The 21,336-nt window shown below is 30.4% G+C and overlaps 3 protein-coding genes across 4 annotated transcripts; 2 read left to right on the plus strand and 1 right to left on the minus strand.

Annotated features, from left to right (window-relative positions):
* The first annotated feature begins 5,464 nt into the window (after positions 1-5,464).
* On the plus strand, positions 5,465-6,223 carry LOC114395320. The gene has a single exon (XM_028357066.1). It carries the CDS (start codon positions 5,514-5,516, stop codon positions 6,063-6,065), a length of 552 nt encoding a protein of 183 aa, XP_028212867.1. The 5' UTR covers positions 5,465-5,513; the 3' UTR covers positions 6,066-6,223.
* Positions 6,224-6,672: 449 nt separating this feature from the next.
* LOC114396261 lies at positions 6,673-8,193 on the plus strand. Its single transcript, XM_028358161.1, has 8 exons — positions 6,673-6,712; positions 6,796-6,845; positions 6,952-7,205; positions 7,303-7,470; positions 7,548-7,652; positions 7,755-7,827; positions 7,913-8,008; positions 8,095-8,193. Exons 1-8 carry the CDS (start codon positions 6,673-6,675, stop codon positions 8,191-8,193), a joined length of 885 nt encoding a protein of 294 aa, XP_028213962.1.
* A 5,952-nt stretch (positions 8,194-14,145) lies between these two features.
* Positions 14,146-21,336, minus strand: LOC114395946. Of its 2 annotated transcripts, none has more exons than XM_028357815.1 (12): positions 21,231-21,336; positions 21,071-21,093; positions 19,038-19,318; positions 17,827-17,872; positions 17,634-17,697; positions 17,472-17,517; positions 17,279-17,377; positions 16,618-16,686; positions 16,333-16,495; positions 15,708-15,808; positions 14,764-15,367; positions 14,146-14,674 (listed from the first exon to the last, which is right to left on the minus strand). In XM_028357815.1, exons 1-12 carry the CDS (start codon positions 21,317-21,319, stop codon positions 14,385-14,387), a joined length of 1,875 nt encoding a protein of 624 aa, XP_028213616.1. In that variant the 5' UTR covers positions 21,320-21,336; the 3' UTR covers positions 14,146-14,384. The 2 variants fall into 2 exon arrangements, with proteins under 2 accessions (XP_028213616.1, XP_028213615.1); XM_028357814.1 differs by having other exon boundaries at positions 17,827-17,881.

Genomic DNA, 21,336 nt, shown 5'->3' on the forward strand with positions numbered 1-21,336 from the left:
GTATATATAGGGTTTGAGCTCACTAATGAGTCTGGCGGAGAAAATCATGAACCAAGGTACTTGTAATTACATAGTTTACAAAAAAGATGACTCACCTGCCATTGACAGGCTTCCATGTCCACGTTTAATAGAGAATATCGCACATTTCTAACTAATAAACAATAGTACTTCTAATATCTTGCTTTTTTCTTGATTATTTCTTAAGTAACATGTAAGTTATTATGAATATTATTTTAAAGTAAAAACAAAATTATAAAACTTTCAAGATACCTCACGCATATATATTTAATTAAATTTCTTAAACAATTAACTTTAAGATATTGGTCAATAAACTAAAAAAATAAATATTTATTATGAAAATTATAAAAAAAAATTATAAATAATATAATTTTTATGCATTTTAATAAATAAAAAATTATTTCTCAACCAATATTTTAAAGATATTGATTAAATTTTCTTTTAATTATATGTTTAATTAGTTTTTAGATATTAGAATTATGTGATTTTATCTCATCAATAATGCTTAGCAGGGTTATGAAAATTATCCTAATCATCAACCCGATTTAAGCCCTAGATTAATGAGTTCATAGTCGAATTGGTGAGTTAGTTATTAAATCGGCTAATCTAATATATATTAAAAATTTATATAACAAAATATAATCAACCCATAATCTATACTTCAAACTTAAAATTATTTTCATAATCAAGCTATAAATATTATATAATTTATCACTATAAATTACTTTGTAGGATATTATCTTAAATTATTAAGTAAACTCTTATTATTTTCCACCACTAAATATAACAGTTGTCCAAGAATCATCAACAACTCTAATAAAAATATATTAAATATATCAGGATCCTTGTCCTTCACACTTCTTAAGTTTTATTGTCCTTTGTAACGCACCACTCAATTTTGAATTACCATTATTTAAATTTTTAATTAAATAAAGTGCTGATTTTCAACTATCATTATTTTAATTTGTTATTATTTTATTTTATTATATAATTCTAAAATATTATGGTGATTTTAAATCGTCATTGTTTATAATTTTATTTATTTAAAATATTATTTTATTTTAAATGTTAAAATAATAATAAAAGTTAAAAACCGTGATCATTCATAAACGAAAATCATTAAAATTTGTTATTTAACGGCATCAAATTTAATTTGACGGAAAAAGGAAATCATATTTAGGCCTTTAACCAAATTTTTGTTGGACATTTAACCAGCTGGTCGCAATTATTATTTATAACACTTATCAGAACTCCATCTAAGAGCTTTTCAATTCTAATAGTACAATCACGTAAAGTTGCTTAACTTATATGTGATAGCCCTACAAAGATTTAAAAGATTTAACATTTTTTTTTCTAACTGTGGAATCTTTAATAAATATAAATAAATTTATTTCATAATTCTTAAGAATGTCATATTATATTACTCTAACATAAATAAAAACTAATTCTTAAATTTCAGAACCCTATAATTTTAGGGAATTAGGGGAACCCGTATATATAATGAACTTTGTATCAATACTTGTCAAAATTTCTTTATAAAAAATTAAAATACTGATTTTTTGTCTAAATACACTTGCTGACATGGAATTTGAGGTCTCGAGATCAACAGATAACTGTTCTACGCGCACAATTATCTGCCATATATTTTATAGGATAAGGCTATATGCATGCATTTCATTTCTCTCTTGTTTATAGCTTCATTATTTTATGAAGTACACTTGCATTATTGTGTTATATTTTTTATTAGATTTAATCATCAATTGCACATAATTACCAAATTTTATAAATTTGTTGTCATTGTATGTCAAGAAATGATCAAACAAATGGAAGTGATTGTGTCTGCTGGTGCCTGGTCACTATTTTTTGGGGAATAAAATCATGATGAACATATAAGCACTAAGAAGAGTATAAGACAGTAGCAATCTAATGAAAGTTTGTTGCTATATGTTATTTATGATTATTGAAAATTAATCACTTTTTTTTCATTTTGATTCCCAATTATACATTTTATTATCACTATTTATTAAATTTTAAAAAATGAATATCAAATACAATATTAATATATCAATATATAACTAATCGTTGGTTTGAGTGCAACTAAACTTATATATATTTCTTGAGTTATGCTTGAGTTATGTTTAAATTGATGGAAGAAAATTGAATAAAATGAAACGAAATATAATAGAATGAAGTGGATTGGAACAAACTGAAATAAAAATATCATTATATATTGGTTGGATATTTTATAATGGAATAAGAGTTACAAAACAAGTATTCCATTTCATTATTTGAAAAGAGACGGAACAAAATAAGTTAAAACTATTTAATTCTCATATTATTATTATTTTAAGTATATTTTAATTAGTATTATTATTTTAAGTATATTTTAATTAGGAGGTTGTGATTAGGGTGAATTTTGTAAAGGTAAAATAGTTGGTCATCTTATAATTTAAAGGTTTTATTTCATTAGTGCATCCCAAACTTGGGAGGATAGGAGAAAATTAAAATAAGAAAGGAAATAGAATGGATTATGATATATATATATATATATATATATATATATATATATATATATATATATATATATATATATATATATATATATATATATATATATATTCTTTAATTATGTTGATGGCATAAGCTACCGTATGATAATTTGTGTATGGTACACAAATTCTTTTAGTTCTTGAATTTATCAAGGTGTATACTGTTATCATGAACCTCCCCTCAATAGAACATTTATTCTATAGTGTTTTCTTCCCTCATATCTTCCATGATGTCTTCGACAATTGTGCCTCTAACAACTGACCTAGCTTTGTTGTCGCAAATCCATCTTTGTCATGACTTCATTATCATCGCATATCTATATATCTCCATCACGATAAGAAAGAGAAAACATTATACCACTCACGACCTTCCACTCCAATCCCCTCTCAACCTCGAATTGAAATACAAAATCCTTGGCGGCTCCTCCTTGCCCACAACCTTCAAAACTTGTAACTTCATCATGAATTGTGATACCATCATTGCAATCTTTAGGTCCCTCTCGGCGTGGGCCCACCACCGTCATGTGCAACCAAAGGGTCAGCCCACATGGTAGGACCATCACCCCCTTGTCTCAAAACTCCACCTTGAAGACCGACAATCGAATTTGACTTTAATTTTTGTGAAGCTCTTCACTTTTTTGTTCTCTATTTACCCCAGAGCTTCTCCTTTGCAACCCATGCTTATCACGCCACCTTGTGCAGCTTTAAACCCTCCGAGAAACTCTCATTGAACCTCAAGGTGTATGTCTCTACGCTTTTGGGTTGTGCTTAAGTTTTCGATGAAGGTTTCAAAAGTGGCATAAATGATAGTTGTTGGAGGTGTCTGTGATAGCAACAGAGTCATGATGTAGATGGATATGTAGGTCATTAGAGGCGTCGTTGTTGGAGACATCATGGAAGATACCGGAGAAGGAGACATTGTGGAAGAAATGTTACGATGAGGGAAAGGTTCATGACAACATTATTCACCTTAGTGAATTCAAGGACTACAAAAATTTGTGTATCATGCACAAATTATCATATTAGACCATAGTAGCTTGCGCAATGTTTGATGCGTACTTTACAAATAAAATAATGAAAACAATTTTTTCTTATAATTTATCCCTCTCTATTTTATCTATTGTGATCCATCCAACCATAAGTATAAGTAAGGTCTCAAATTTAATGAAAAAAATAATTAAGAAAAGAGATTATATTAAAAATATATGATTTTTCATGAAAATTAATCATTAATAAAATTAACTGATATGAATTAATTATCTCAAATTATTAATTATATATCAATTGAAAGAGTTATCTTTAATTAATAGGGACATACTTTCTCAAAATAAATTTATTAAAGTGTCAAATAAGTAAATAATCACTACTACAATAATAGTTTTTTAAGTCACGCGATTTACGACGGTTGTGAAGAACCGCCTTAGTATAAGGCGCGGTGGCAATTTTGTAATTAGGGGGAGAAATTCTGTTTTTTAAGTCGCACGTTCTAAGGCGGTTACGAATAACCGTTTTAGAATGATGTATTATTGTAAGCCAACGACGGTCATACGGTAAACCCGTCTTTGTTCCTCCCCTGGCCCGTACACTTTCGAATTAAACTCCTGAAGCAAACACTTGTGTAGTTCCACCATTGTTGTGCCCTAACCCCTCTCCCTCAAACCTCACTGTATTGCCTCAAACCTCGCTCTCCCTCAAACCTCGGTCTCCCTTAATCGCTCTCCCTCAAACCTCCCTCAATTGCTCTCCCTCAAACACCACTCCCTAAAGGTCCCTCGAAACGTCACTCTCTGGCCAACATTTTTGTGCAGTGGAGCTTACAATCGCGCCGTCAGTACGCATAGTGAGGTCGCCCCTGCCGTGACCTGTCTGCCATCTCGAAGAAGTGTATCTGCTGTGTGCCGTAGGTCATTGTACCGGTAAGTTTACAAATCTCGTAGCCTGTAACATGCTATGATGGAATGTTAAGTGTTTCTTCACTGAGTATGGTGGAAAGTTTTGTCTGTTTGGAAAGGAATTACACTTGCTGAACTTTCCTTAAAAGTGGCATGTTTCCTTGGAGGCTTCATTTTTTCTTCTAATTCTTTTATATATTGGATGAAGGGATTCTATTGTTTGATTGTCTGCTGTAGCAGGGTTTTTTGATGTATGCTTTTGTGTGGTCTGAAGGGATTCTATTGTTTGACTTGTTTATGTTGGTGGTGATTTGTGTGGTCTGCATCACTTGTTTTGTCTCGGTCTTCAATTCATTTTAAACCTAGTCTGTGGATTGTATTGTCACCTCTAAGCTCTTGGTCTGGTATCTTTTCTATTGCTTGAGAAGTTGCTTGCTTCACAGTTTCATGCTATCTATTCAAAATGAGGAAAATGAAATTGTATTTGTACTAATTCGATTCATGTATGCTGCAGAATTTGAAATTAATAGTTGAAGATTCATGGTTTGCCTGTTTAATCCAATTCTATTTTGTTTGTTTTCTTATTTTAGTAAAAAGCACTAATTGTTATTTTTATGTCAGAAGGTAAAAGCATGGTGCATGAAGTGGATTTGAGGTTTTGGTTTATATATGAGTAGAGAGGTGCACCCCTTTGGAATTAAACTGGTCACCTTCATCAATCTTGGTGTGAGTTTTGAAAAAAATATGTAAAAGTCTTAGGTGCTACCTCATTATTGTGATTATAATTCTCTTCTTTTACTCACCCGCAATGAATTTACTAGTTTGTGTTGGTTTGGCTCATTTCCTCTTCTTGGTTACTTGGACTAGGACTAGGAGTTCTTTATTGAATAAAAACAGGGGTATTTGATAGTTAATGTATGTTTTTCAAATTCTCCTATTTTTGATATGTGGATATCTTCAACGTAAATCATGGGGAAGGTGGCAATGTTTGAATATGGTATTTTTCCTTGCTGTGTGCTGATTAGCTGTGGTTGTTGTCTTATCCGCCAGTGGCATGGTTGCCCCTGAAGACTTCGCCTTTGTGCTCTTCTCCATAATCTACATGTACTTCTTATCAAAGATGGCTTTCCCATCTCTTCTCCCATCAAAGGAGGAACCTTTAGTTTTCAACCCAAAAAACAAGGTCCTTGCCCTCTATGTGTTTGTAGGGGCCATCATTGGACTTTATGCCCCAATAGCTTATATTTTAGAGGGAATATTTGAGGGTGACAAAGAAGGGATCAAAGCAGCTGCACCCCATGTTTTTCTCTTGTCCAGCCAAGTCTTCATGGAAGGTGTGGCATTCTCTGGCAGGTTCTCAACTCCAATGAGAGCTTTTGTGCCTGTCTTTTACAACTCAAGGAGGATTTTCACCATTGTGGATTGGCTTAGGAGTGAGATCAACAAGGTTAATGAAGTGCACAGTGGGTCTGATAGGAGGATCTTTGTTGGGAGGGTACTTGCTGTGGCTAACATGGCCTTCTGGTGTTTCAATTTGTTTGGATTTCTGTTGCCTGTTTATCTTCCAAAAGTTTTTAGGTTGTATTACGCTGGTCACAAAGACTGATCAAGGACAAGGAAGGTTGTTAAATGTTTTGATAGAGTATCATGTAGTTTTCTTTTGGTGTGTAATGTCTTGAACCATAATTTACTGTTGGTTATTGTATGATATTTTCATAGTAACTGTATTTGCTTGTGTAGATATATACCCTCTCTTGTGTGGCATATTTTGCTGTTGCTGTTATTATAATGTTCTTCTTTTACATAAGAGGTCACACTTAGAAAGAGGGACAAACAGGGGGAAAGGAGGAGAGAGTAGAGATTAAAATTATGAATAAAAAAATGTTAATTATGATACAAGTTATTTTAAGATTGATCTCGTGAACATTAATAGTTTTCAGTTTGGAAGGATTGACATATTCCGGAAGAGAGGTAGGTATACTGCATAATTTCTTGTTTGCTGGTATTGATTCCATTTTGTTGACACTTCTTGATTGTAACTGCATACTCCAATTTGTGGTCTACGATGTTGAAGTAAATTTGAGCTTGAACGATTAAAGTCCCATTAGGTGTTATTATAGTTGGCTATAAAAATTTGATGACTTGGCCGTTCGATTACAGCTAACGGCTAACTCAAGTATTTCTTTTTAGATAATTTGTGGCCGTTTGATGACATGGGGAAGTTGGGAATGAACAGAGGAATAGAGAAGCTTTGTAACTTGTGTGTATAAGTTGATACCTTATTGTGTGAGATTATGTTTCTGGAGTCATTTCAAGAAAATTTTAATATATATCAGTGAACTCATTCATTGGATGGCCCAGACATCTAGTGAAACCTTTATCTTATGTAAGTAATATAATAATCCCCCTACCAAATTGTCATTTGAATACACACTTGTAATATTTGTTAAGTTGTTGATTAATTTTAATACTTATTTTCTTGTACGACTTAGGATTCTGACCTTAATGTGCGGAAGCCAGTTGAACATAGTAGTGATGCAAAGCTTGCAGGTGAATCCGATCCATTGGGAGAGTTGATGAAGATATTGTTTTATGTGTACCAGAATCCAGTGGAAGTGCCGTGGGAGGCGAACCAATTTGGACTTCCTGAGATTGGGGCAAAATTTTACATCACACATGCAGATCTAGCAGAAATAATATCAGGTGACAAGTGTTTAAACATAGCGATACTACAATTGTGGACCATGTAAGTCATTTTCCTACAACCTTTATGTTTGATTACCTGATAACCATTATTTTTACATTCAAACATTTAAAATAATCATGACTTGTCTTCGAAATAGATTTATGAATGAGTGCGGTAGAAGCAAAGCTGATCAGTCACTATATGGTTTGCTGGAGCCTCAATCTATACAAAATGCTAAGGAAAGACGTCAACAATGCCAACAATACATTGAAACATGGGTCAAGGAATCACAAAGGCAGTTGTATTTAGGAGCTTACTTGAATCAGTAAGTTCAATTGTTCTTTGAATTTAAGTTTTTTTTTTGTTGTTGTACAATTCTGTTATTATAATTGTCCAATTCAGGGCACATTGGCAACTATTTGTTCTCCACCCAAGGGAAAACACGGTCGTTTGGTTTTGTTCTCTGAGGAAGAAGCCTGATATTAACATCAAAGGCGCAATTAACAGGTTCTATTCAAATATACAAATCATGGCATCCTTTAGTTGGTAATTGTTGTTACATATACAACATAAATGGTTGTCATATATATGCTATTTTTTTTAAACTAGTGCAATGAAGACAATAACCAGTTCTTTTGAAGGCATGTCTAATCAAGGTGCACCTCGGTGGGTTGAACCCAAGGTAATCAATACTTGTTTGTAGTGAACCGTTTTTCTCATACATTAAGTGTTGAATGTTAAGTAACCATTAAAAATGTTATATGTAGACTAATGTGCAAAGTGGAGGGTTTGAGTGCGGATATTATGTCATGCACTGGATGTGGTGCATCGTGACTGCCGGTTTGAAAGATGACTGGCACAAGGTAAACATAATGCATGGAGTTACAATTGTAACTTTGGTTAATATTTGTTAAGTTACTAATAATTTTTTCTAATGTTAATTTTGTAGTGCTTCTCTGATGGTTCATCGTTAGACGTGGAGGCCATCACATCAGTTCGACAAAAATGGACAACTTACTTTTTATCTTTTAGGAAAAGCAGTTGCTAAATTTGATTTGTATTATGTACAAGTACATTTTTCCTGTGGTTTCATCAAAGAATTAGAACAATTATGGCTACAACTTTGTATGTTGGATACATTAGAGGATCATTAATTCAAAAAAGGGTATTCAATTTGCATGGCTACAATTGTTGGCTACAATTATGTCATTTGATGCTATTGTTCAGATTTCATTTGATGTTATTATTTAATTTGCATGGTCTGATATAATTTATAGGTACCAGAGATCAATGTAAAAAAAATTGCATCAATAAAACGAAGTAAATAAAAAAAAAAATTAGACATACAAAGACGGTTCCCTAAAACGTCGTAAAATGACAACATAATGTAGACCTACAAAGACGGTTTTCATAACCGTCGTAAATTGGCTTAACATACAAAGACGTTTCCTATAAAACGTCGTAAAATGACAACATAATGTAGACCTACAAAGACGGTTTTCATAACCGTCGTAAATTGGCTTAACATACAAAGACGTTTCCTATAAAACGTCTTCGTATGCAGTCTTGACATGTCATCTAAGACGGTCACAAAGACCATCGTAAATTGGGATAAAATACAAAGACGGTCCTCAAAACCGTCTTAAATTTTGATTGTCACCTACTAAGACGGTTATCGTAACCGTCTTTATAATCCAAAATTATCTGTTCACTTTAAGACGGTTATAGAAGAAACGTTGTAATATTTGACGCATACTAAGACGGTTATAGATAACCGTCATAGTATTAAAACCTTACAACGACGGTTTCCATAACCGTCGTAAAATAGCTCATACATTTTACGACGTTGACATTAACGACGGTTAAAAACCGTCGTGACATGGGCATAAGAACCGACTTAAAATCCAAATTTTCTGGTAGTGAATAAAGTAAAAGCCTAAAGGGTTAGATTGTTTAAACATTTTTAAATATAAATCTGAGTCTTTATTTTATATAAAAAAAGATTTAACTTTTATATTTATTATCTTTTTTATATATCTTTTATTTTGTGACACATGAGCTTTATTATCATATCCATTGACAGTTATTTGTATTAATATAACAAGGTTGGATCCATGAAAAAAGTTAGTCTCTTACGACATCAGCATTAAATTTCAAAACTTAATTTAGAGAGGCGTTCAATGTCTCAAACAAGATTATTTTTGAATGTGTGTGTAAATTTGTTAATTTACATTTAATTTGTGATTTAGAAGGATTAAATTAACAATTTAAAATTATAATTATTCTAAAATACATTTAAGGTGTAGTTTATTAATATACTCATTTTAAACATAAGTGAATGCATATTAATAAATACGTATGAGATTTACTAAATTACATCAACTTATTTTTTATGTAATGAAGTCAGTTAGCTAGCTATCACTACATATTTCATAATCTCAAGGTATAGGAATGATTTATTTAAACTTAAAAAAGTTAAAATAAATATTTTTTTTTAAAAGTAGATAAGATTATTTCTCCAAATAAGCAGAAAATAATTTATTTTAAGCAGATATACTAAAAAAAGAAAATATTTATTTTAATAAAATAAATATTTTAAAAAATAAATAAATTTAAATAAATTCACTCAAAATTTATTAACTATGTATTTGTGTGTGTTGGATTTGAAAAAGTACAAATATTTCCCCCAATTTATGCCATAAAGTAAACTTCAGTTCTTTTTTAAGACCGAGCATTACTAAAGTAATATTTTTATAGCAAAAAGTCATTGCTAAAGTAGTATATAAGACCAAAAGTTGATGATTTTGACATCATAAAATATGCATTAAAGCATGACAAAGTAATTATAAAAGTTCAATCCATACATTAATTAATTCCTAATTAAGGATCTAAACTCACGGCTAGAAACTTTCTCTCTTGAAAAGAGATGGAATATAACAAGAAAGAGTAGGGACATCGCGCATATGCAGCTAACCTTTGTGCCATACATTAATTTAATTTTCTTTAAACTTTCATAATATCCGTGTACTTTCGAGATTATCTTGTTTATAAGTTTATATGCATTTTCTCTTTTTTAAAATTATGAATACGGTTTGATTAGTTAAAAATTCTAATACTAAATAGAAAAAATATTTGTGTTTCAAATTTGATATAAAAAATACCAATCAAGCAAATCAAAGACATGATATAATGTTTAATTTTTGCTCCCCAGAAAATCATGAGATAATATTTTGTCTCACGTATAAAATATTAATATATATATATATATATATATATATATATTCTTAAAAAACTGAAAAATAATAACTACCAAACATAAGAAGGAAGTACTGTGAACTTTTTATTTTAATCTCTCTCTATTATTTATTTAGATAAATTCATTAAATTTGATATCAATTATATTCAGATAATTAATATTAGATATTTTAATAAATTTGATATTATTTGTATTATTCACTATTCGTCAAATGATATATGAAATAAAAAATTGTCGTAATTTTTATCCTCTCATATTTTTCTTATCTTATCAAATATCATAATTTTAATGAATCAAACACACTCTATTTAATTTGAAATACCTCTTTCGAGATTCCTTATTGATGCACACTCGAGTCAAGCATGTGATCCTAAGGCATGTTCATGTGCGTTGCGATGCATTTTATTTTTAATTAAGGGCAGCATATATATGTATATATCATATATCTCTCTGTCCTTCTGTGTACATTAGACAAATGTTTACAGTTTTACATCAAATATCATAATATATGAAAAATTTGTTGATTTTTAAAATAATTCAAACAGTAAAAAAGAGTGATTACAAATAAATAATTTTTTTTAATGTAATTGTATATTTATAATTTGAATTTAAGATTATTATATTATTAAACAGGAACAACATAGAAATGACATAATATATAGTTGATTCACACTTTTTTATTAATAAATGTTAGTTATTAATGGTTAGTTTGTTAGGGTTTTGTTGTTGAAAGAAATTCAAATCCCATAATCTCTTTATTTTTTCCATTCTTCCTTTTAACTATCAAAGTAGTCTTATAACTCCAATTGATACAGCTCATTGGTTATTACATATTGAAATGAAATTTTAATTCTAATTAAAAAAAAAAACACGTAAAATACCTAAACAATTGTAGGCAAAAGTTGTCTTTAATTTTTGTTGTTTTCATGTGAATTTATAAGTTAATTCCTTAACGGGGATTGCTTGATGCCACTGGCACGAGAGCCAGACCATGTTGGCATGTCTCACAAAGAGGTAGCCACGGCCATTTATCTCTACCTACCAATCCCCAACAACAACCAAGTTTCAATTTCAAATGCACTCATGTCGATCATCATGTAGATTATTTGCACATAAAGTAGTGTAGACATAATCTTATATTTGGAGCAATACATGGCTTGTAGTGAAAAATAATGTCAAGTTTTGGTGCGCCGGTGCGTGATGTAGTTTGCTTTCCCCTTGTGGCCTTTGAAGTTAATTGGCCTATGAATATAAATATATGAATAAAAGATGATCTCACAGTTTGAATGGTCAATTGATTACCTATAAAAACAAGCAGATTTTAAGCACGAACCACGGGGCTGCTTGTTGGTAATAATGTTCATTTGAATACATATGTTGGTGTACTTAAAAGCTGTAATGAATGAAAAGTGTGATTAAAGAGCAGAAAGGAATTGGAAAAGAAACCAAAGTGCTTAAGAATTCTATTTAGAATTTAATTAATGGAAGCTGCTCATACATGCATGGCTTGACTTTGTTGTCAATTGACAATAAAGTTTTTTCATATTAAGATGGTCTAACTAAGATGATTGAACATGATTTAAATTGTTATAAATCTTTTGATATTTGTCTTTAATTCTTATGAATAAAAAAAACCTCCTCATAAAATTATTTTTATTTATATATTATGTATGTATGAAGAGAAATACACTTTATTATAGTCGATAATCTTGAATAGTACTTTCTTTTTTCCTTTTAGTTACATTTTTTAGACATAGAAGTTCAGAGTGATGAAAGATTATCTTATTTGTTTCATAAATCTAATTAAAAACTTGTAGTGAATTATACACAAATAATTAGTCAACAAAGGACAATTAGGGAAATTATATTTGAAATAATTATTTTATACTAAAAAAAGAGAACCAACAATGCGGTTTGCTTTCTTTATATGTCAAAAATAATTAGATTACAAGATTTAATTTGCTTATGCTTTGTTTGAAACCAATGCAAATGGAGTGAAGGATTCACGGTTGAGGAAAAAAAAGACATCAATTTTAATCACTTTATCGTTTGGAACTAATGGCACTAGCTAGAAAGAATGAATGAAAAAAAAATATACATGAGACTTACAACCATCCTTCCATTTTGGGAGTTTTGGTGTTGTAAAAAGACTAAAATATCCCTAATTTTTATTAAAAAAAATTGATCATGATTTTATTTTATAGCTCAAAATGTGGTTTTCTTTCTTTATATGTGAAAAATAAATAGATTACACAATTTCATTTACTTACTCTATTTGAAACCAATGAAAACATAATAACATATTCAAGGAGGAAAAAAAAAGGCAATCATTTTAATTATTTCGTCTTTTGGAACCAACGAAAAATGAAAAAAATATGTGAGAGGCACTCATACAACAATCCTTCTACTTTGGGAGGGAGGAAAAAGGAAAAACATTTTAGTGTTGTAAAAAAATTGAAATACTCCTAATTTTTTTTTTATTAGATATGCTTATGCTATAATATATACATTTTTTTTTTATTTTTTTTCACCTTCTACACAATAAAACAAGAGAAAGGAAAATTTTAACCTTTTTTCATTATTTTCTTTATCAAATACCTAATTAATAAAATAATTGCACATTTTAAACTTTTTTTTACACTTTTTTTTCTTAAACCAAACATAGAAGTGGTGTATAATTTGTTTTTTGGTTTTAAATCATACTATAGACTAGTAAACTTATTAAGTATAACAGTAGCTAGAACAGTGTGAAATTATATATATATATATATATATATATATATATATATATATATATATATATATATATTTGTGGGCCTTGTTGCTACATTGCAGCCGAAGGAAGCCCAGAATCTTGAGAAAATGGGTCAGTGGTATTGGACAAATTGGAAAGAAAATAGCAAAAAAGTGCCTGGCCCAAAGAGAGCGTGATTGAGATACTTGAGACATTTTGATGACAGAAGTGCATGTTAAGATAGTCAAAATGCTCAATAAAGAATGTGCTTGGACCAACTTGCCAACTGAGTCTTTTAATACTGTTTTCCTTGGAGATTATTTACCTATAATAACATGTCACCAACTTTATCATGGGAGCTTATATTGTGCAGAGAATCAGCATGATATTTATTAAAGTGGAGGTTAGCTTTTAAATTTCATTCAATGTGGGTGGTGTGGGGCATCCATGAAATACGGGGTAACTTTTACCAGGCCCAAATGGAAGAAGACCTATAAGCCCTTTTGCTAAAAGATTACGAATGAATTGGGCCCTATTTATTTTGTTGCTTTTTCCCCTAAGGTGTTGGCTATCATCTAGCAGTGAGAATGAAATCAGTTTATTTTCTTTGATCCGTGTGTGAATCTAAGACAATATTAAAAGGAAATTTATAACAATTTAGTATTCTGTTTTCTCAACTAATCGAGCTAAATCCCCTTGATAAATCTGTCTATTAAAAGCTTGTTTCATTTTGTTTTTCTGTATTAGCATAGCCATCAAATTGACACCCCTTTCTCCCCACCCTATAGAAATGGTTCAGTTCTAGGCCACACGTGTAGAACTTGAATTATATTTTATTTACATTTCAAAACCTTATTTATCAATTGAATAAAATTAATTATTTTCACTTACTTTCAAAATATTGTTTTTGTGCACAAATAAACTCTTCTAATGTTGATTTTTAAGTTTTAATTCTAAGAAAATCTAAAACAGTGTATTGTACCAAGGGGAAAAAAATTCTTTTGCGCATCTCATCCAAATAAAATCCAATTTGTTCCATCTCATTGACCAATCAAACTGAGAAAACGTTGTAAGTTGTTGAAAGCAAACAGTACTGGTTTCCAATTCAAAACATCATAAGCTATTCCAAACTAACCAACCAAATCAGCATACTCTAAGGTGCAAAAGATAGTATCTATATAAATAACAAAAACTCAAAGGATTTGATTCTTCCTTGCTTTAACAGACCAGTATCATAGATGTACTCTGTTTAGAGGCCAAGATCCAAGTTAGGTAGCTGATCACCCTCCCAAGGAAGCTGTAGAAGAGCCTCTTCTGGCTGCCCTTGTTCTCCATAATGATTTATTGCCCCTCCTAAGACCATTTGTAGAGAAGATGATGGATCTGGTTCTTGTAAAGGAACTGGTCCATCTCCATGAGGCCCCATTTGAGCTTGTGGCAGAACCTGGTCATAACTTGCCAGCATAGGGCAAATGTTATTGTTGAAATGTTGTGCATCAAACATGACTTGAAAGTTCCCTGCATGATCATATGAGGTGCCTAAAACCATACAATGAAGTGTTTGATTCATTAGAAAATTTTGTAGCTAGTGAAGGCAAAACAAATAGTTGAGCCTAAGAGGTTCTTGCCTGGAATTGATTCTCTTTGATTTGATTGAGACAAATGAGGCCATAGGGGATTCTGGCTAGAAATGGAACCTGCAGGCCATGGCTGATGCTGCTGCACAAGAGAATTCCCTGTAAGGATATTGGCAGGCATGTCATACATTGAGGATCTTCGCCTTGTCTGAGACATAAGAGACAGATCAGAGAGGTTAACAGCGCCTTCAGGCCTTGGTTGAGGCCCCGAGATTAGGTGTGTTGGATGCACCATGGAAAACGCATTGCTGGAAGACAGATTGGTGTTAACATTGCCAACATGAGTGTTGACAATTCTGTTTAGCGAGGCTGCAAAACCAGGATTTGTGAGTGGCCTATTAAAAATGGGTTGGGCAAGAGCAAGTGTCTGAACATTGAAAAGTTCTGGCAGTGTTGGTATCTGCGGAGTTTGCTGCTGGATAATTTGAGTCCCAGAAGCATTTTCGGGGAGGTTCTGCAATGTAGTGTCATCATTCAAACGTTGTTGATCTTCAAGTGCTTCTAGTTTTTTCGCTGCAACTCTTTTAGCTGTTGGTCCCAAATGCTCCACGAACCTTAGTAGACTTTCTTTGTAGTTAAGCTGATTTTCATTCAACTGCAATACCAACAAGCATTGTGAACAATAATAATTTTTATAGAACAAAATCTAAGATGGGGATTCTTGGTAGGTGATAAAGAATTGAAATGAACTGCTACATGGAAGTAATATTTAGTTGAAGAGTTATGTGGATGCTGTATAAGGAATTAAGAATGGACTATCATGTTTCTCTTTGAAATCTGTATCCATCACCAAATAATTTTTATGCAGTGTGTGAGATCCTCTGATAAGGAAGTTTATGTGCAAATGTTACCTCATGTTGTACTACTTATTATCAGTTTTATGGTTGTTTGTATCACCAATTTGAATAATTGTTTGGCAGAAAAACAGAACTTACTTGAATGTTTGGCTTGTTACCACATAGCACTTCTGCTACCAATGGCTTATTTGGAGGCCAGTACATGTGCCTCTTTTCTGTTTCAGTAGCATTTGTTCTCCCTGCATTAATAGGAAAATACAATTAGGTGTTCTTATTCATTAAAAAAAAGAAGAAAAAAGACGAGAATAACTTAAAACTTAAAACAAATTTGATTTACTATTTATTCACGATTTTTTCGTTAATTAATATGTAATTATGTAAGTAATTTTAATTGTTAAGAAAAAGCTAACCATTGATACTAAGTGCACATGAATAACAAATAATTGATGTGTTGCCGAAGCAAAAAAAAATCATTGATTTGTTGGAATATTACACATTTGTTACCACAACAAAAGGTACAATTGATTCCTCCCTCCATTAAATATTTTCAATCCATATTTTTTTTAATGTAGTGAAAGGAAAAGCTTTTCATTCTAACTAAAAAAACAACTTTTATTTATCGCCATGACAGAATTAAAAAATGAGGATTAGCACTACAAGATGGCAAGCAATATTTTTTTCTAAGATGAAGGCACGTATAACATAATGGTTAAGATGGTTAAGACTACAAAAAGGTTATAAAGTGAGGAACAGGTTTCCATACCAGCAGGTTTAGGAGAAACCCTCGGTGAGGTTCTTCGTTGCCCATCTTCTGACTTTTTACTTGGACGCCTCTTGTTTTGGGAAAATTCTTTCAATTCAGAATGTTGAGGCTCTTCTCTTAAAGCCTCAAAAATCTGCTTGGCATATTTACTAATACCTTCAGCCTGAAAGAAAATAATTTCCACAAAGCTTATTCAAAATTTCATAGTGAATAAGCATGGTTTTTTTTTCTTTTTATAAAATGAATAAACTTGGTTTAAATATTTTTTGTTTTATATGTTCATACCACTTGGTGATATTTTGAGGTTGGGGGATTGACATTTATTGCGTTGGAGCATATTAGGAAGACATCACGCTGTAAAACATTGAGATAGAACGATGAGGGAAAGTGTTTAACAAGTAAGTAATAAATAAAGAGGTGAGATAAATAATATATTTAAAAAAAGCATTTGAGACATGGAGCTATAGCTACCTTAATCATATTATTCTAGACTAGTTGTAGCTAGGCAATTCAAGTACAATGTGTAAGTGGTGAGATTCGGAGTTACAAAACCAAAATAATACAAATGCTTGTTCTCAAAATAATTTGAAGAATGTGTTATTTTTCTCCAATGTAATTATTTAGTTAACATAATAAAGAGTGTTAAATGAGTGTTTATGATATATAGATGTTCAAATATCATTATCCATTTTTTATTTGTAGGCCATATATCATTATCCGTGAAAATAAGAAAAACACTAAATAAATACCCCTTTTTTTTTAGTGTACCAGTGAAAAAAAGTGAGATAAAAAAATAAAGATATAAAGAGAAAATCATAGGTGTGATAAGAAATATGGAAAGAGATAAAAGAAATGAGAGAGAAATGAATCAAAATGATAAAATGAATGTATGATAATAATAACTCTTAAAATAACATAGTTAAGTTAAGTATGATGATTTTCAAACCTTGAAGTGATCGATGTTTGTATACATGCCCTCATGTAATTTGGCCCTCATGGTACCAAAATCCATTGGTTGCTTTACGATGTCATGATAATTATCCACCTTTCAGAGTAGATATTGAATATAACTAAAAAAGTTTAAAGATCTAACAAACAAGAAGTAATTAATTAAATCTTCAAAGTAAAGGTAAACGAACCACATCAAGATTGGCTGGTTCAGCAAATAACTCATATGTATCTTTCCTGCACATTTAAAAAGTATCATAATTAGTTATACATGCATAAATTCCAATGAAATATTATATATTCCATCCATTTATAGGCAATTAAAAATAATCATAAATTAATATGATTTTCACCTCTGTAGGAAATCAATGATATTGTTAAGAATTTTCTTCAATGGCATACCATTCAAATATGAGCCTGCAAATGAAAAGTTCAACAATTGTTATTATGTCACTATACTAATGAAAAATCAGATGTAATGACTAAGGATTGACAAGTACAACTGCAAAAACCACTTGTGCTTATCGAAGATAGTTTAGAGTATACCATTTGTTTCTAAAGCACTTGCATTGTGAGTGTCCCTTCCAGATTCCTGTATTAACTTTGAAGTGATAGAAAAAGTGAATACACAAAGGAAATGAAAAACATGTGGTTTTATCAAATGGAGGACTTCGAGCTTGTCATGAGGAAGGGTGCAACCATGCAAGTGAAATATCATTTTTTCACTAAAGCAATCTTAAGCTTGGTATTCCAACAAATTTACTAAAAGAAAAGTTGAGATCGAATTTTACTAAATTAATATTTCTAAGGAAAAAAGTGGATGATGGAGATGGATAAAAAGAAACAAGTAAGAAATGAATCAATACTTCAAGGCATGATCCAGGTTTCTTTAGATAATCCATTATTCTCACAAGATTTACTTGATCATTGAAGTCGCTGACAATATGCTTGATATCTTTAGTTTAAAAAATAATTTGGTTTTTTTAACAGTAGTATTTGAATTTTGTATTTAACTTTATTCTATGTACAGTGCTAAGAAATAAAAGTTTAATAAGCTTCTCTTGATAATACATTTTCTCTTCTTTTAACAATAGATAGATTCTCTGTGTAAAAAAAACAACAACAAAAACATAGGCACACCTATTTTATTTTGAAGAATTCCACACTCTTTTATATTTGTATTTATGATATATCTTATAAGCTCCAGTAAACCTCATCAAAGTTGCTAAGATATAGTTGTCTTCCACGGAATAGTTATATTATCTAAAATAGGTTGCCTACCTATCATGTACTTAATTAAAAAAAAAAAACAAGTGTTATATCTCAAATTTGTAAATTCTTTCATATATAAAAATGATTTAAGTGTGAAAAAATAGTTTTTTAACAAGAATGTTTTTAAATCCACCAAAATAAGTCCATTGACTATCTATGTACACTAAATTGTGAATAAAATTATAAAGAGAGGTTAGTTTTCAAAAAAATAACTATATTAACCAAAAAATGTTATCACTTTATCTAGACCAATTCACATAACTAAAATTTTGACATTAATAAACTACCACAAATTACAATATTGTTTCCAGCAATTAGTTCACATTGTAAAATTCACAAATCATAAATGCTATAAAATCAATGAAATAATCAACAAAAGAAAAGAAAGTAAATATACATTTGCATTCAAGAAGTGACATTTATAATATTTTTGCTCTATTAAATGAAAAAAAAAACCTCAAATTAAAAAAGTTATGGAGACACACCTTAATTGAAGAGATCAATTGATACACTTCTTTGTTCTTGCGCCCCTTATCATCTTTATTAAAATAACTCAAGTCATCTCCTACCTCTATTGTCGCCTTGCCTTTACCTTTATCTTTCATCTCAGGGTTGACTGAGTTGTTTTTCTTTTTCATTTCCATTGCAAGTTTTCTCTCTCTTTCTTGCTTCTTCTTCTTCTCCTCCATGGCAATAATTCTACTACTTTTTCTTCTATCTATACCTTCTATTTCATCTTGAAATCTTGTATGTTTTCCTTTATCCCCTGTATGTATCAAAACATGCATTTAAGAAACTAAGCTCTATATAATAAGTTCTATTTAAGTCATTTGCTTAAATATGTTATTTCTTTCTTCAAATTTAGTCAAATTTGATATAAAAAAGTATTTGATCTTTGATTTCATTGAAATGTGTGTATTTAGTCTATCATTAATTTAGTTCTCTTAAGAAATAATAAGGTATAATTATGTGATGTAATGCTTCAATAATTTTATTTGTCATGTCATTACTTACATGAGTAAGACTATATATAATATGTAATACGGACTAAAAATATTATTTCGAAAGTAAAATGATGCATTTACACCCTATGTTATTTAGAGAGAGATGTATGATAGATAATAAGATGTGATATGAAGAGGGGTAGAGGAAATAGTAAGTGTTAAAAAAAGTGTTAATAGGTTATCATGTGTAGGTGTCTATATATCATTATTCATTTCAATAAAATCACCAATTAAATAGAAAAATTAAAGTAAAATTAGTCAAATTATCAGGGATAAAATAAATAAAAAATTATAGAAATTTAAAGTAAAATTAGTCAAATTATCAAGGATAAAAATATATTTAAACAAAATATTTTTTAAAACCATGTAATGTACTGTTTTGTAGAATAGTGCATCAATAAGATGTAAATGACAACAAATACTTATAAAAAAAATATGACAACAAATGTGTTCTATTGTCAATTGTGCTACACACACTGATGATATTTATGCAACACGTGTTACAAGAATATCTTTTTCTTTTTTTAGTGAAAAGGGTCTAAAGGCCCAAGAACAAATAATCAAGGATTAACAAGCTTGGGTCTAGACATGCCTATAGCATTCCTTGAGCTAGATTAGATAAGGAGTTAGAAATTTTGTTTGTCTCTCTATAAATATGAGAAACTTGTTGGATTAAAATAAAATTGGAAAATAAATAAAGAACTTTAACCTATATACTATGTGATCAATCTATAAAATGATAATCATAACATTTCAATTATATAATCGTCAAGAAATAAGGGTGGACATGGGTTAGGTTGCTCGGGTTTAAAAAATATTTAGATTTAACCAAATTAATATTAATCAGAAAAAAATTATATAGAATTAAACAAAAAATTATATATTATAAAATCATACAACATAAAAAAGTATATTTTTTCTAAAATGGTATAGGCTTATGTTGGTTTGGGTCTCCGTACCTAGATCTGATAATTGAATTGATATTATTAGATTTACAATTTTAAAATATAAGTTGAGCCAATGGTCCAAACCGATTTGGGTTTTCCCCTGTTGTTTGGTTCGGATAGATTGGGTCACCAAGTTAACTCAGATTTGTCATCATCCCTATTAAAGGATACAAATGGAAAGACATATAAATTGGGGGATGGTTAAGGTTTGAATGGATTAATGTTAATCCAAATTAGATCATGTATGAAAATCTTGAAATAAGGCAAAGTGAGAAGTCAATTAAACATAATCATCAAGGATACATGTATACAAAGAAAATTCTTTTATGAGGGGAATGATGTTTGAAGGAAATTTGATGCCATCAACAAGTCAAATCAAGCATGAAAGTCATGTAAGGAGGCAAAATGAAAAGGAAAGGAAAAGAACAAAAAGTTTGGTAGGAGAATTAAAAAAATGGCTAGGGTAAATGGTAATAAAAAAAATTGAGCAACCAAAAAATATATATAGTATTCATTCAAAGAGAATTTTTAGTGAAAAATTGCCCAAATGATGTTGAAGACACATACCCATATAGATAGACCGCGTCAACCTGGGTAAAAAGTTGAACAAGAAAGCATCGTCAGTACTTCATAAAAAAACATAACATTATTCTCCAAGACACAAGGGAAAGGTAAAAGGTAAGAAATCAACCAAAGCTACTAATCACACAAAGTAAGAAGAAGAAACCTCTTCTTTTGAAAGCTCGGAATTTTCCAAGGATCACAAATCTCTGTTTTTGCCCAACATGCAAGAACTTCACATTTGACTAATAACATGTGAGTCTTGAGATTAA

Source organism: Glycine soja, chromosome 18 (genome assembly GCF_004193775.1).
Source record: "Glycine soja cultivar W05 chromosome 18, ASM419377v2, whole genome shotgun sequence".
NCBI classification, from domain to species: Eukaryota; Viridiplantae; Streptophyta; class Magnoliopsida; order Fabales; family Fabaceae; genus Glycine; species Glycine soja.

Bases quoted from the DNA above. Each gene is read 5' to 3' on its own strand.
- LOC114395320 (XM_028357066.1), top strand. From the start codon at position 5,514: ATGGTTGCCCCTGAAGACTTCGCCTTTGTGCTCTTCTCCATAATCTAC.
- LOC114396261 (XM_028358161.1), top strand. From the start codon at position 6,673: ATGGGGAAGTTGGGAATGAACAGAGGAATAGAGAAGCTTT. The intron at 7,653-7,754 runs GTTCTATTCAAA...TTTTTAAACTAG, and splicing joins ATCAAAGGCGCAATTAACAG to TGCAATGAAGACAATAACCA. The intron at 8,009-8,094 runs GTAAACATAATG...TTAATTTTGTAG, and splicing joins TGAAAGATGACTGGCACAAG to TGCTTCTCTGATGGTTCATC.
- LOC114395946 (XM_028357814.1), bottom strand. From the start codon at position 21,319: ATGTTATTAGTCAAATGTGAAGTTCTTGCATGTTGGGCAAAAACAGAG. The intron at 16,496-16,617 runs GTATGAACATAT...ATTTTCTTTCAG, and splicing joins CCTCAAAATATCACCAAGTG to GCTGAAGGTATTAGTAAATA. The intron at 15,809-16,332 runs GTATGGAAACCT...CTATTAATGCAG, and splicing joins GGTTTCTCCTAAACCTGCTG to GGAGAACAAATGCTACTGAA.